We start from the raw sequence: 16,842 nt of genomic DNA, 5'->3' as shown, positions 1-16,842 counted from the left end.
ACAATGAAGTGGCAGGACAAACACAGTGACTCTGTGTGTCTTAGCAGACAACTGATTTGCTAAATTGCTTGAACAGCCTTAAGCCTTTGTGCTTTCCAAATACAAACAGATTTCAATGTTCAGAATTCAATGAGCAACACTGATCTACAATGAATGAATGAAGTATAAATTAGGGTTTAACAGCAGTTAAATCTTATCTCTTCACATGGCCAATAATTAGTGGTAAAAATGGCAAATGTTTATATACCACCTTTATCCAAATCCCTTTATAAAATGCATCCATCCACACACACACACACACCGTGGTGAAGGAAACCATGCAAAACCAATCAACCTGCACAGCAGGAGCAGAAAGGAGTTCTGTGTCTTGCTCAAGGTCACTATAGGGCTAATAATATTTCCCCTAGGATGAGCCACGAGAGGCACTGCCGAGTGAGCAAGTCGCCACGCCGTGCCGGCTCTCACCATTCAGCTATGCAGTCCCTATATCATATAACAGTGGTGCTCAACCAGTGGTCCCTGTCCCCGAGGAAGTTCCAGGTGGTCCCCAGCTAAATGACCAAATGGACCCCCATCATTTTACGCTCTCAAGAGTTAAATTATATTGTTAAACATCTGCATTACTTATTTACAAGAAGTATACAATTAGAGAATGTAGAAGTCAACAGGTCAACAGGTCAACGATTGACTGTTATCTCTCCCAAGGTACCAACCAACATCAATACAGCATGGAATTGTGGACAAACGCTTAACCAACGACAACAAAATATAATAATATATATTTATATAATATATATTATATTATATACATAATAAAGTGTTGTGTCTGAGAATCTGTCTAAATTTCATCAAATGGTGGTCCGTGCTCCGTGGCTCAAATGCCAAATAAATAATGGACCTTGACATGAAAAAGGTTGAAAATATAGTTATATGAAGTACTTTACAGCAAGTTCAGTTATATCGTGATGGTATTGGAAATATTTCAATTTTAAGCCAAAGGAAACTTTGGCAGATTATGTCTAATTGCCTATGCTAATTTTCTGGTCCAATAAGTATAATTTTGTTGTGTTATTTGATGATAATCTTGTTGACAAAACCAGCACCATCTTACCTCTTACAATTAAGGCACATGTAGGCACATACCAAAATGTGCATTTTTGTGTACACATCATCTCTTTAACGTTATACTGTTATATTATAGGCTACGTGATAATGATAATAAGCCCTCAGATTGTTTGAGATATGTTCTGGGGACTCCCATTAAAATGTCTCAATCTGATAATCAGTGCAGGGCTGAAGCATGTGTATGCATTGCACACATTCTCTCACTTAAGCTTGATGTATACTTAGTTTTGCGTTGGTGTTGCACACCACAAATACCCAAATAGCTCACAAGCTATTGCACTGTGACACCTTGTGAGCTTGTAGATCTGCTAATAAGTACGAATGAACACTTACAACCGCAGATAAACAGACAGCATAGCATCAGATCCACTTTCCAAGTGGCCCCAGGCTGATACGATAGATCAGTGGCTACAGAGGAAGAGATACTGTGGTAAGACTCATGTTTCACTCACACACACACACACACACACACACACACACACACACACAGACACACACACACACACACACAGAGTAGTGGTAGAGTAAAAGAGTAGATACATGACTCACACTCAGTTCTTCAACAAGGTACGTTCATCCATAATTCAGACTAGTAAATTACTAAAGCCTGCTAGGCAGACCTGGCTTCACTGTTACAAACAACTACAAAGATGTAGGACTGTTCACCTGGCCAGGTTGATTTAAAAGGTCCAACAGATTGCAAGGAATTGGGAAAAGACCAATGGAGTACACTATATAAGTCTGCATTTCTTCAAACTAAGGCAGCAGGACCCCATAATATGAATCTCATTGCACAATAGATTCATGTCACTCCCCAGACAACCACTCAAGAGAATCATCTCTAATCTTTCTGTAAGTAGGCCTACACTCAACTCTTATCCGTTTTATACCATTCTAGCCTATGACCTACTCTGTCCACTCTTGTCAGCATTTGGTTGGTCAAAGCACATGGCCTGATAATGTGGTCTGAATATGTGTGTGTGTGTGTGTGTGTGTGTGTGTGTGTGTGTGTGTGTGTGTGTTGTGTGCGTGTGCGTGTGCGTGTGTGTGTGTGTGTGTGTGTGCGTGCGTGTGCGTTAAATCAGAGCCTTTGTTTGAACAACATTGCAGGGGGGTTGAGAGGGGGCTGGGAAAGAAGGTAGGGTGTGTGTGTCTGTGTTACAAGAGGGGGGCAGGCGGTGGGACTCAGCTGAGCAAACTCTGACCTTATTTCACATCCTCTCAAGGATCTCCCCCTCCACTTCATACTCGCAGACCTTTCTCACACACTCTTAAACTCCATCTTGCTTATACATCCCTGTTCCCTCTCCAAACTCGCAAGTTGTGGCAAGACTAGCTTTGTCAGTTTGCAGCTTAAGAAAACTATGAACTCAGCATGTGAACCGAGGACTTTGTTGTGCGCATTGTGAATTTTCTGCACCACTGCTCAGTCTCTAATGATAATGATACGTCTGTACTCTACTTTTTGCCTATACCCCTTGCCTAAATAAACTCCTCACTAAAAGTTTGGAAACTTAACTTCGGTCGATTATTTCTCCCCTTCCGTTATACCAATTGGTATTGTATCATATATATTTTTCATTGTTGATTAGTCACCTTTACAACGAGGTATAACTTGTAAGGAATGAGCAACACAATTAAATGTGTGGGTAGCGACCCCCAACAATTTGCCAAAATCTCCCAATATGCTTCTGTTGGTAATCACTCTCGTTTTGAGTGACCAGCCAGTGTCAGCACAGAACTGCTGGAAGTTGTCTAACAGTCACAGGTGTGTGTAACTGGCACCTGATAATGGGTCCTGCAACTTTTACATCCGTCTGCGGTATCGTTGCACTGTAAATCTATGGAAGAAAAACAAGAATGCCTATGCAAGGGTGAGGATCTGGTCTTCTTGGGGTGTTGTCTTCCTTTGACTTCACCAGTTTCACGAAACTTGGTCCTAAGTTTGGAAATAGTACCAGGACTGAGCCTGACACCAAATAATGCTGCCACTCTGCCTAACGGGACACCAGCTTCCACTTGCCCGTGCAGGCGCGCACGGGCCTCATCCTGAAGGGACAAACGTTCAATAGGGACAGAAGTGTTGCTTCTTGGAGCAAACCAGGGGGGCAGTCAGCCAGATATTTCGTGAAGCCTCATTTGAAATCGGTAGTTCATATGTGGCGCCTGTTGTGGCGCTGGACTGGACCCAAAAAGCCCCATAGCTCCATAGAGGCCCATGTATTTTGGCCCAACTTCACCTAGACTTCACTGTATTACCTTAATAAACATGGTCATGAATACTTTCTTCTTCCAGTCATTAGTTTAAAGTCTCATTTCTTCTATGGAGCAAACACAAACTCAACAAAGTTGCAGGACCCATGTTCAGGTGCTAGTCGCACAACTGTGCGACTGGCCCAGTCGTGTGGGGGGGAGATGCCCACACGTTTAACTGTGTTACTCATTCCACAATCCTTAATTGCAAGTTATACCATTATCTACCTTGTTGTAAAGGTGACTAATCATTAAAAATATAAAATACAATGCCAATTGTTTCCAAACATTTTGTGAGGAGTTTATAAACAGAACATCCCAATTATGATGGCTGTTGAAGACAACACAACATGTGTCTCTGGCTGGGTGAGAAAACCTAGGAGCAACAGGTTGATAATAATATTGTTTTGCCATTTGCTCTCATTTTACATGTCACACCAGCATTACTTGTACTTCTGAGTGAGTGATAAATACATTTTATTTGTAGAAATCTTGGAAAAAACAATCCCAAGATGTCTCACTCAATAACTCACTCTCCCACACACAGGACACCTTACTGTTGCTAGACTTGAGGTCGCGGTGAATAATTGGAACCACGGCCTCTTCGTGTAGGTAGTGCATCCCTCTGGCGATCTGAACGGCCCAGTTGACCAGGATGTGTGGCGGGATCCTCCTGCCGGTCAACGCCCGGTTTAGGGTGCCGCCGCGGGCGTACTCCATGACCAGGCACAGATTGGGCTCCTCCAAACACACTCCTTCCAACTTGATAATATTGGGGTGTTGCAGCATTGAGAAAAGTTTCGCTTCTTGTTTAACACTGTCAGCGGTGGCTGTTATGTCCTCGTCCGGGTCTTGTCGTGCCGCTTTCACGGCCACCTCTTGCTCATTCCACGTCCCCCGGTAGACTTTACCAAATCCACCAACACCTATTATCTCCTCTAGAACAAGTTCTGCGAAAACGATTTGCGCCGGCGAAATCGGGACGCGCTCCCGGTCCCCCACCGAGCCCCCCGTGGCGGGGAGCCGGTAGATAGCGGGCTGGTATGTCACGTAGTTGGAGGGGAAAATCCCGACACGGTGATTTATTTTACCGGTCCACCAACCTTCGTCCCCGGATATGGCAGCGTCCTTGGACAGAACCTCCACCACGTCTCCTCGCCGCAGGCTCAGCTCGTCCTCCCCGCTGGCCTCGTAGTCGTAGGCGGCGGTCCAGAGGGAGCGAGTCGAACACAGCGGGGCAGAGTGCGCCCATGCCCGGGCTATGGGGGAGTCTGTCCAGGCGAGCTCCCCCGTCCCTGCCCCGCCGTCCGGCCGCCCTTCACCGTTTGGGAAAGGGGCCTGACTCGCCTGAGAGACATCCATTTCTCGGTGGCTGTAATCGCACCATAGGGTGCTCAGCTCCAGTGCCTAAGTTACAACTCAAAATGGTGAAAAATACCAAACTGTACTGTTCATTTTTTTGGTCACATCTGTGAAGCTCTAGGGCACAACAGGGTGAAATTCCCCTGTGTGGCCCAGGCCGAGGTCAAACCGTGGTCCAAAGTCCTGAGAGGCAGAGGCAGAGTCTGAAAACTGTGGATCCACGTCGCCACTGTGGGTCAACCACTAGCTGTTGGCCAAAGTTAGCCCATACATGTCAGCCAATGTCATTGCCATCGCGCGCGCCAGCGACTCGAGAAACATCAGTGAAAACACAACAATTACCAAAAAATAGAATGTATGTATCAGATATAGATTATATGAAACTTGGTATAGTTTAACAGCGAAAGCTAACGTTTGAAGCTAGCGTTAGCTCTCCGCCGACGGACGGGGCTACAGAGTTTTCGCAGGTGCCGCAAGAAGAGAGGTGCACCTGCACCGTCCATTCAGACCGAATGAAGCGGGGCTCCAGCCGGGCGAAACTCTCCGAAACCACACCGACCGAACTAAACGAATGGCCGTCTTTCTAGGAGTGTATTTTCACAGCTCGCTTGGTGGACCTTCCTTTCCGTTTTGACCGCATTCCGCACTTTGCAGCGAGCTGGTGAGCTAGCCTCCTAGCTTCGGTCAGCCTGGTAGAAGTAGTATGGCACTGGAAAAGTTGGTCCACCAACTTCTTCTTCGATTGGTGCATTCAGGAGCTTACTACTTCTCTCTCCAGTGTGGGAACGGACGACGGTCGAGTGTTTATAGACCCATTCAACATCTTGGGTTGAAGAAAATAAAAAATAAACAAAAAATAGATCTAAATGAGCGATACCAAGATAGTTCCGTCAACTTTAATCACCAAACAACCCCCTCTCTCTCTCTCTCTCTCTCTCTCTCTCTCTCTCTCACTCACTCACTCACAACGCCATCGTCACCACACACACACACACTTGTCGGAGCGTGCCAGAGAAGCGGAGCCTGGGAACTCAGCCTGGTCCTGTGACACGGGGTGTTTTCTTGCCTCTAATTGGCATGTGTCTATTGAAATATACCTTGAACTGCACTTTTTAACTTGAAGAAAGGTCAAGAAAATGGTACTATCTGTTAGTATCTGTTATTGATTATGATTATTACCGGTATTATTATTGTCATCATTATTATTATTTGCACAAAAAGGAATTTCAATTTACACCTGTAAACATGTTATTATGTGACAAATTGACAATAAATAATCACTGGTTAAAATACCTATAGCCATTTCATATGTACTCAGGCTTTACTGCACTTGATAATCATAGCGGCTGGGTATGTGACCGTAGCCCAATCAGGGACCAGCATCTCCGGCAACGTCATTATTAACAGGCAATGAGGGACCAGTATTCCTGGTGTTGCCACTTGCCAGTGGTGATGCCAGTGGTGATGCCATTGGCATCGTCAGTGGTGATGCCAGTGGTGAGCACATGGCGCACTCTGCTTGCGCACACAAGATTAAAAATACATAACGGCATCGGCGGTTAATGACATTTCGTAGGCCTACACATTGCGGCGCGGCGGTCTCCTATAGCTGTGTTATGCATCTTTGAAACATCTCACCAACACTCAAGCGACGCCGCCACTCTCCGTGAACAGAGAGTATGTACATCTGCATCCCATGTAGGGTGGAATAAGCTGCCAGGGACCCTAGGGTGGCGTGTCCAAAATTCAGAAAAGCTAACCGAGGGTTCCGAAAGGGGGCCATACATGGCCTACTTGTGTGCAAGTTGGCACCTCGACAGAGTGCATGCCATTTCTAGTAAACTATGCTGAGCATTGCAATGAAATCATCATCTGAAATGTATATATGATAGAATATGTGAACCCATCTGCAAAACAAATGGAAAACAGCTATACTTTGTTATGATATAAAATTATAAAGTGTGAAATATAGGTAGAGGATTGCCTTACATTTATTATTAAAGGAAAATCATTACCCTATGTGGTCCTGGGGTCTGTCTATGGTGGCCGCTGATTGGTGGCTTCTGGTCCATGTGAAACATCCTCCGAGGAGGGAGGAGCCTCCAATGGAATGTGGTGAGGAGAGCGCGCCTTCAGGTTTATTATGGAAATTGTACAGCTTATTATAATAACACGCACATATTGCACAATCCGCCCCCCCCCCCCCTTCTCTGCCTCAATGTATCTCTCTGTCTCTGACTCTCTCAAATTATTTTCAGTGCGCTTTTGTAGCTATACATATTCCCAAATAAATACATTGTAGTCTCCTTTGTGTCGATCAAATTGATCTCTCCCGCACACATCATTTGCATATTTAAGCATATGCATTAAGCACCAAATGTATATAAGTCGGCTACATAATGACATCCACGACCACGATTCTCTCTCTCTCTCTCTCTCTCTCTCTCTCTCTCTCTCTCTCTCTCTCTCTCTCTCTCTCTCTCTCTCTCTCTCTCTCTCTAAACAACACAACACAAACATATAGGCCTGGCCTAGATGATACCACACCCACCAATTGACAATTAACAAAAATAGGCCTATTTAAGTAATCACCTTATAAACCATGTTTTTCTATAAGTGCAATGTAGCCTGCGATACGTAGTATACGTTATAATTCACCATTACCAGGTAGAAAGGGACAGGTCACAAGGACTGGGGGGGGGGGGGTAAAGGGGCGGAGCTGCGCATCTGTAGAGACAGCGAGAAAGAGACACACAGAGAGGAGAATAGGACAAGATGAGGACCACGGCAGCAATGGACGATTTGACATTGGTATGGGAATCAGACGGCAGGACAACACCTAGAGCGGCGAAAGAATGATATAGAAACGGTTTAGTTCGCCCCAATATGGAGGCTCAGCAGCCTATGCGCTAGGGAGGGACACCGTTCCATTGTAGCCTGCCTTGCAGCATCCATCCATCCGTCCGCCGCAGCTCAGCTGAGCTGACAGAAGAGATGGGTTCCCAGGTTGTGCAGACTCTGCGCCAGGGGGTCTGGGCATCACTGACTGGGGGTTGGTACCACGACCCGGACCAGAACAAATTCAATAACTCCTGCCACCTTTATCTGTGGATCTTTCTATTAATGCTGCCCCTGTCTCTTCATCTGGTGAGTATTTATATACGGAACGCAACGTACAGTATATACAAGGCCGCGGAGGGGGTGTGAGTATAGCTACAGTACATGGCATTTCATACCAATCATGCATGTCATTGGCGATGATGGATAAATAGCTACTGCTTCCAAGCGTCCGATGACAAGACCTGGCTAACTGTCTAATTAACCCGCCATCGTCTCGTAGACGGGTGGTGTGGGCTACAAAACAGGGGCAATAAAATGCATTGTCGCAGTATTTCCCCGCATGCAGTTATGGAACGCATGGCTGCTCTGTGGAGTCAAGGCGTCAGCGTGCTTCGTAGGATGTTATTGGCACGGCGCACGGACAAAGATAAACACAGCAGCATTATGCCGTCATCATCATGCCAAGATCAAACTCATACGACTTATACGGCAATGCAATAGGTCTAATCAAATCAGCATTATAATTAGTATTGCATGGGTATTGCATAATTATGCCCTAATTATGGCAAGTTATTATGTTGCAACAACACCACCTGAGTGAACGGGACGTTAATTATTTTGTCAGTGTTTTAATAGTCAACACCACTGGGATAAAAGCCAAAGTGACCGCCTGCATTTTTTTGCTATTCGTTGCAGAAGTCAGAAGAGTGTTTTCCTCACTGTCCTAAAATAATAGTAGTAGCCTAGTGCTGCATGGGATAGGCTACTATACAGTGACACACTGACCTATTTCATTGAGATTAGATATTGTTTTCTGTGACAGATTATGACTCACTGACTTCATCATTCTGTAGGCCTATGTTCCTAACTTCCTATCTCTTTTTTTTCTAAAGAACAGACCCATATATACTATAGGGTATTATATATTTATATACACAATAATAACTGTTAGGTCAAATGAGGGAGAAAGCAATTCACCTGCCATGTTAAAACTCACAATATGATGAGATGTTTCTTCTTTGCTCCATTGCCACCTCTGATGGTAATATTATTATTATTATTATTATCCTGCCACACTAATAGCCAGCGCAACACCCCATCCTCTGTCGCCTTCGCCTACCAAACTACACCGTTTGCACACATCTCACCATGCACAACACCAACAGCATGCCTGTCCAGACATCACGCACTACTTTGCATCCATGCAACTGTCATATTTACAGTACAATACCCATTTCTATGAAAGAACACATTCTTGTGCAAGACCACCAGCCTGCGTGTGTGTGTGTGTGTGTGTGTGTGTGTGTGTGTGTGTGTGTGTGTGTGTGTGTGTGTGTGTGTGTGTGTGTGTGTGTGTGTGTGTGTGTGTGTGTGTGTGCGTGCGCAGTACACATACTATTTACCCAGGGTGTGTGTGCGTCTCCGATGGCCAGCCAGCCACACACACACACCACCTCTCATCGCCACAAAACGGATGCCAAGTTCTTCCGCACATTATTTATTTCCCAGTCCCACCACGGATTCAAAGTAACCTAACCAGTGACTGTGTGTGTGTGTGTGTGTGTGTGTGTGTGTGTGTGTGTGTGTGTGTGTGTGTGTGTGTGTGTGTGTGTGTGTGTGTGTGTGTGTGTGTGTGTGTGTGTAGTCTGTCAACTCCCGCAATTTCCTTCTTCCCATATTGCGCTGCAACCAGGGGGGCAGTCAGACAGATATTTTGTGAAGCTACTAAGGAAATCGGGATTTCCTGAAAGTTCATATGATGGCCTGTTGTGGCGCTGTCATTGGGCCCCAAAAAAACCATAGCCCCATAGAAGTCCATGTATTTGGGCCCAACTTCACCTAGACTGTATTACCTTAATAAACATGGTCATGAATACTTTCTGCTTCCTGCAGTCACTAGTTTAAAGTCTCATTTCTAATGTCATAATATTCTTTTTGGAAAATTATGGTCCCATTTATAAAAAGAATGACCATAAAGTCCCGTATGTTCTGAGGGGCGTGGCTACCGTTACAGTCTATGATCGGGATTCCCCACCCACTCGAGTCAAAATAAAAACCAACGGAGAAGAAGGGGGGAAGTCCCGCCTCGTTGTCTGGGCCAGCCAATGGCCAGCTGGGCCCAAACGGATCTAGAAAGATGGCGATGTACAATTCAAGGACTGACAGGCTTCATTTTACGTTCATGTTAGACCCGCAGAACGCTTTGTCCATATTCTTTACGGCTGCAACGTAGGCCGAAGGGCGGCGAAATTCTAGTTATTATTATATTATTATTATTATTACTATACTAGGCCAATGCCGTTGGGAACGGATGCCCTTCCAGTTATGCAATACCCGTTGTACCCATTGTCAGAGTAGGCTACCTGTTGTACCCGTTGTTATAGTACAATCAGCGTTATTGTCACATCACATGTTTACAGTATAAAGAACTGGTGCAGTACTTATTCTCATATAGCACTTGGAGGCCAGTCTGTATGACATCAGTATGATGACATCAGGGAGCTCCACAGGGGCATGAAACGTACACAGACACAGAGACAGAGACAGACAGACCCCACAGGCATAAAAGGTACTCAGAGAGACATACACGCAGGCACAGTCGCACACAGACAGACAGACAGAGATACCAGTATGAGATTTTTAGATTTTCGGTTGTGGACACACTACACACACACACACACACACACACACACACACACACACACACACACACTGGCCAATCACAATTTGCGTCCTCACTTTTTCGTCCTCACTTTTATCTTCAAGGTTTGTGTTTACACAAACCCGGAAAGCTGGGCATAGGAGGGGCTGGCGCCCCTCAAAGATGACACTATAGCTGCCATTATAGTCTTGGCTATAATGCCAAAGCCTGCGGTATGTGAGGAGAGTTTTAAGAACAAAGAGGGCCACATCTGAGGATCTAAGGCAGCACTCTGAGCCTGGCCTTGCAGCCTTGCAGAGCTTTAAAAGTCAACAGTAAAATCTTAAAATCAATTCTGAAACCCACAGCAACCAATGAAGAGAAGCTACGTTAGTCCCAAAATAGCACCCTCTTCCAGGATAGGTGAGAAAGTAGGAGGTGGAAAAAATAATACACATTCGGCTTTGAAGATGACAGCTTTTATCGTCCAATGCATCTCCCATGAAGCAATACAAAAACAAGCAATAACAAAAGTGGTTACTTGTGTCTGTTTAAATGAGACATTGGAGTAGTCAGCTGTGGGGTGGGGGTAGGGAACTGTGACTGACATTGTGCATTTGTTTGTTTAACTGTATGTAATGTTTTTTATTTTAGTTTTAGTTTTGTTATAATTTTTTTGTTCCGTATTTATTGTTGTCAAAACATTTCCTGATAAGATTTTGTTTGTATTTGTGCTGCCATGGGGATGTGGGAGGGAAAATATATGTCAATAATTGTTTTGAAATTACTTCTTTGTACTGTAAAGAAAATCAATAAACATATGTTTAAATGAGACTTTACAGTTTGAGAATTTACAGTTTTTGTTTTGTTTACAGCATGCTAGTAGCGCTCGTTGGCTGTGTTTATTTGGTTAGCAACCTGGTTAGCCATAGTCACATGATTGACAACAATGTCATTTGCTTTCCTACTATTCTGAATACCGAGATCCACATGATTTAATTATTAATTCTCTCTCTATATCTCTTTCTCTCTCAGGCCCTGCCCCCCACCACCATGGCACTGAGCATCTACTGTACCTCTATCACTGTCTTCTTCATCCTCATTAAGTTGGCCAACTACCGGCTTCACGTGATGTTTGACCAGGGAGAGGCGGTGGTACGAAGCAGCTTGTCAGACCTGAGCAAGGCTCCTGAGAAGAAGAGCAATGCTTCTGATCCTTGCCTGTCCGCCGGAATCAGGTAAGATCCATGTGCAAACAACCACATGTACTGCTCATCCAAAGGGGAAAGCCCATTTCCCAAAGGAGATATTATGCTTCTGGGCTTCAGGAAGGACTACTGTGCTACACATACCTGTGTCACCACCTATCCCCCTCTATCTAAGGGCCTAAAATGGATGGAGGCGGAACAATCACAGTTCAAGGTTGTTCCCAATTAATTCCCATGATGAGTGTTGGCGGCTATGGCTCAGGAGGCGGAATTGTCATTTGGGAATCGGAAAGGTTCCCCTGATGCTCTGCACGACTAGAAGAGTGCTAAATAAATGCGATGGCTACCCAGGCTTTGTGCCAGGCTGAGAGTGAGTTACTTAGTGTCGTCCTCAGGCTGAACACAAGGAAGAAGCCCTGGGCTGTGCTGTGCCCAGAGGTGGAATAGTCAATTGGAGCGACATGTGCTCCTTCATTTCTCCTGTGCCTCTCCAGTGTGGTCTCCCTTTCAGCGTTCCTGCTAATCCATCTTGGTAATCAGTGGGTGAAGCACAGTGAGAGTGCCTATACTCCTCCTGGTTTGAGACCATACAGTAGATATGGTGAGTCCCCATGGGCCATCTGTGCGGGGGACTATGCAGAGAGATAAGTGATGCACTGGTATTGTTCTTCCCGATGCCAAGAGCAGCTTTCTAGGCAGATCTTTCATAAAAATATACCAGTGCATGCGAGATGGAGGGCAGCGGCATATTAAATCTGGGTAATCCCTGATTACCTGATTTTATCCATGATGTTTCTGCATTCAGACCCCTTGTTGAGTGTATATCCTTGAGTTTTATCACCCTGTCTGTGTCATTAAGTTTTGTTTTTGAGGGGTGCTAGCCCCTCCTATGTTCATGCTTTTAGTGTGTGTGTGTATACACACACTTTGTCCTAACACAAACATTAAATGCCATTGAGAACGAATGGAAAGTATTGAGTGTTTGTGTAAACCCAATCACCCAATGCACATGGGGGAGCCGCTTCTTTTCACCTAACATTGGGGAGTTTTGCCGGAAGGGCATACATAACATGCCGTCCATCTAATTTGAGTCGCTACTCGCTAGTAATGCAACACATGCCGTCTTCCCACAAGAACATACCCTATTGTGTTTACTGGAAACTTGGCCAAGCCGGAGAAATAAAACCCCAGTCTCCACAGTGGTGGGCAGGAACTTGGACACTTTGTTCAGCACCTTTGACAGACTCAGTTGATACAGGCTCTATATCTCCTGAATGATGGAACAGAAATGAATTAAAACAGAAACACAGAAAGACCGTCTTTTGCCTGCACTGTATAGCCCCTCCTATGTCCAGCTTTGAGATGTGTTTGTGTTTGTGCACACACAAACATTGTGAAAACACAAACATTTAGCCTCAGTCCCAGCCTTACTCATCTGCAAAGAGAAAATCCTGCTCACAACCTTAGGCAGAGATTGTCGGGCCGGAACATCCATCCATCCATTCACAGAGAATGTAAACAGATTTGTAAAGCGTCAACGTAATTTCCTTGAGCAGTACTTCTGCCAAAAATCCTGATACCGCCAAATTCCAGCAATGCACTCTACAGCGTACTGTAGGTCTTGCCCAGCGTGCAAACATTGAAGACGAAGGTGAGGACGCAAATTGTGATTACGCTCTAATCCATGGTTCAAGCTGGCTAGTTGATTTGATTATAGATTTTCATCGTTCATCATGCCCAGACCCCTCTAGAATGCAATAAAATATTTTAGGTGCTTCATCCCCTTTTCATGTCTCTCTCTCTCTCTCTCTCTCTCTCTCCTTGCTTCCTATTATATTCAACACAGGAAGAGCAGCACAGTCCCAGACAGTGTTGCCATGACGATGCTGGCTCGTAACCGGCCCAGTCCAGTGATCCAGGTTACCGTGAAACAGACAGAAACAGACCAGGGGCTGATCGGAGCGGTGAGTGGACCGCAAACCAACATTTTATGAAAGACAGGTTCATCAGAATCAGAAACACTTTTCACTTTCCAAAGACGATGATCATGCACAGAGATCGCATCTGCATATGGTGCTGTCAGCCTGTGACAACAGCGCAAGAGACAATTGCGCAATGAACACAAGACTATACACACATTACATGGACATTGTAAGAACATACATTCAGACTGTAGATTGTACTTTTCACTGCAGACATTTGTTATTGACGTTGAGTGAAAGATGGTCTCTGCTTCAGCTAACACAAACCTGATAATATGATAATATGTCCCTGATTTGTCTTCATTTAGGAGTGTCCAAAGACAGACAAGTTGACTACAGAAGGTAATGCTGTCTCATATGTTTGCATGAAACGGTGGCATGGTCCACAATGTTCATTTTTAAATAATGTATTTTAGCAATGTCAGCACACACTAACTCATCAATTAAGTGCTACAGTTTTACCTAGGATAAACCTCCAGTGAGCAAGGCTTGTTTTGTTCAGCAGGAATCAGGAATATATGCAGCGATAGTGTTCAGGTTAAGCAATTGAACTTCATAACAGAGAAGTTATCAGGGCTGCCATATTTCAGAAAATGTCAAGAGTGAGACTCTAGTGTCTTAATGTGTTCAGCAATTTCTTTTGGCTTTTTTTAATGTGGATTTGGCCCGTTTTAACGTTGATATTTAACCTTAACACTGATGTCTTCACCTCCATGCCAGCTGCTCTCCCTGCACTGACAGCCTCCTCATGCTTAAAGTAGAAATGAAAAAGATATCTATCTATCTATCTATGCTCCTCAGACCCAGCCGGCCAGCCAGCAAGCCACACACATAGTACTCAGACCCAGCCAGCCAGCCACACACATAGTGCTCAGACCCAGCCAGCCAGCACGCCACACACATAGTGCTCAGACCCAGCCAGCCAGCCAGCCAGCCAGCCACACACATAGTGCTCAGACCCAGCCAGCCAGCCAGCCACACACATAGTGCTCAGACCCAGCCAGCCAGCACGCCACACACAGTGCTCAGACCCAGCCAGCCAGCAAGCCACACACATAGTGCTCAGACCCAGCCAGCCACACACATAGCTCTGTAAGGGAGTGGTTGCACCACTCAAAAAATCTTCAAAAAACTGAAGAGGCTACTGGAGATTGGAGAACCTGATTTGGACATGATCTGATGCAGGACAATGTCACTATGACAGAAAGAGAAGATGGGTCTGGCCACATTCATTCACCCCATAATCTCAGTGGAAATTGGGGAATATGTCAGAAAACTGGAATGTGGGAAAATTCCTTATTTTTACATTTTCTTAGTTCAAACACATCTGTGGGCTCTCTCTCTCTATGAACAGAAAGAAGTCACGATGCGGCCCCTCCCCCTTCACTTCACTTCACACACACACACACACACACACACACACACACACACACACACACGACTTTGTCCCTATAATGTGCACGGGCTATGGCACCGTTCCACTTCCTCATATCACGCAAGAGACGCCACACACCAGTATAGAAGAGAGATAGTCACAGGTCACTTACTCACTTGTTGTAACTTGTGGGGGCTATATTGTCTTCCATGAAAAATATTTCGAAGCGATGTTAAACTCCGCATGGCTCATTTCCATGCGTCACACAGTCAGGGACCCGCAGAGAAAATTGTTATTTATCATTATAATGCGTGTGAAATGGCATGTGTGGCGTGGTGCGTGGTAAAGGGTTAAATTGCGTGACTGTCACACTCAAAGGGTGAGACATGGCAGCTCTGGAAGTTATGAAGTCGTACTACAAAACAAGCGCAAACCTTACCAAACATAAATTGTAAACAACAGGTATGGTCATAAATCAAGTTGAATATAAAAGCGGCACTGTAAAATGAAATCTGGAATTTGGAGTGATGTGGGCCAATTAGCGCTGGGTACAACCCATAGTTTGAATGTCTGTGCCATGGTAGTTTTGCTAGCTGTTTCCTCAAACTAATGCTTGTGACTATAAACGACATATGGGTGCATAAACCTTGCTTTTTTAATGTTGCTATTTTCACTGTTGATTTATGCATATGTATGATTTATGCATATGTATGCATGTTCTCTATTCACTTATTTAAGTCTAGTCAGTGAAAACATTTTGGGAGAAATGTAGCACATTGTTAGACATCTGGCCCGCTCTGTTCCACTTCTCTAATGCACAGGAGAAATAATCGGACAATGTAGATTTAGCACTTCCAATTCTGCTAACACATCACGGTTACAAATATGCTCAGGCAAGCACCCAACCAGCAGCCAAATTAGCCAGAATGCCTGTCAACCTGTTAGCCAGGTGGCTAGCCAGCCAGCCAGCTAGCCAAACAGGCAGAATGCCAGACGGACAGTCATCCAGAACAGCCAGACAACCAGAACAGTCAGCCTCACAGCCAGACCAGTCGAGTGCTTCCAGTAAATCTATGACCTCATGCACCGGTGATTTGTCAAAGCACGGTCAGCTAATGGAAGGAGCCGATGTCTATAGTCACTGTAGTGCAGTGCATCAGATGGATGCATAATGTATCAACTAGGGCTGTCAATCGATTAAAATATTTAATCTGATTAATCGCATGATTGTCCATAGTTAACTGTGATTAATCGCAAATTAATCGCATATTTTTTATCCGTTCTAAATATACCTTAAATCAGTGGTTTTCAAGATTTTTCATATCAAGGTCCATTATTTATTCTGCATTTGAGCCACGGACCACCATTTGATGACATTTAGCCTTCCAGACCCAAACTAAAGAACTGTATTGATGTTGGCCAATGGTACTATTACAAGAGATAACAGGCCATGTTGATCAAAATAACATGTTTTCTAAGTTTTCTAATTGTGTAGACTTAAATTAACTTAAGTAATGCAGCTGTTTAACAATTATTCAACTCTTCAGTGTAAAATTGCCATGCATCTCTCAACCGTTCTGTCAAACTTCACAGTGCGTTAATCGCGCGTTAAAAAAAATAGTGCCGTTAAAATGATTGTGAGTTAACTAGTTAATAGTGCGTTAACTTTGACAGCCCTAGTATCAACATGCTCTTCCGTAGTGGAGTTTGTGGCAGTTGGTGATTTATTTTATTGCACTGGGGAGATTTTTGTGGCGAATATATCTTAACCGTTGTATCAAAATATGAAACTATTTAAAAGAGGAATGCAAAACTGGGTAAAATGGGTAAAGGAAT

General features: G+C 44.5%; 2 protein-coding genes across 2 annotated transcripts in view; one reads left to right on the top strand and one right to left on the bottom strand.

Moving 5' to 3' along the window:
- map3k21 (mitogen-activated protein kinase kinase kinase 21) overlaps positions 1-5,776 on the bottom strand; it is a 30,257-nt gene extending 24,481 nt beyond the window's left edge. The window contains exons 1-2 of the mRNA XM_083774676.1: positions 5,726-5,776; positions 3,936-5,693 (exon numbers count right to left, since the gene is read on the bottom strand). Of these exons, the coding sequence (XP_083630802.1) occupies positions 3,936-4,740 (805 nt within the window). The 5' untranslated portion in view covers positions 4,741-5,693; positions 5,726-5,776. The remainder of the gene's footprint in view (positions 1-3,935; positions 5,694-5,725) is intronic.
- A 1,958-nt stretch (positions 5,777-7,734) lies between these two features.
- The window catches only part of pcnx2 (pecanex 2), a gene marked incomplete at both ends in the record, with an annotated part of 48,744 nt that continues 39,636 nt past the window's right edge, over positions 7,735-16,842 (top strand). The window contains 4 exons of the mRNA XM_083775048.1: positions 7,735-7,887; positions 11,477-11,679; positions 13,496-13,613; positions 13,940-13,973. Coding sequence (XP_083631174.1) covers positions 7,735-7,887; positions 11,477-11,679; positions 13,496-13,613; positions 13,940-13,973 — 508 coding nt within the window. The remainder of the gene's footprint in view (positions 7,888-11,476; positions 11,680-13,495; positions 13,614-13,939; positions 13,974-16,842) is intronic.

This window comes from Protomyctophum parallelum (genome assembly GCF_964188405.1).
Source record: "Protomyctophum parallelum genome assembly, chromosome: 10".
Lineage (NCBI taxonomy): Eukaryota > Metazoa > Chordata > Actinopteri > Myctophiformes > Myctophidae > Protomyctophum > Protomyctophum parallelum.
This window is presented reverse-complemented; position numbering and strand designations above follow the sequence as displayed.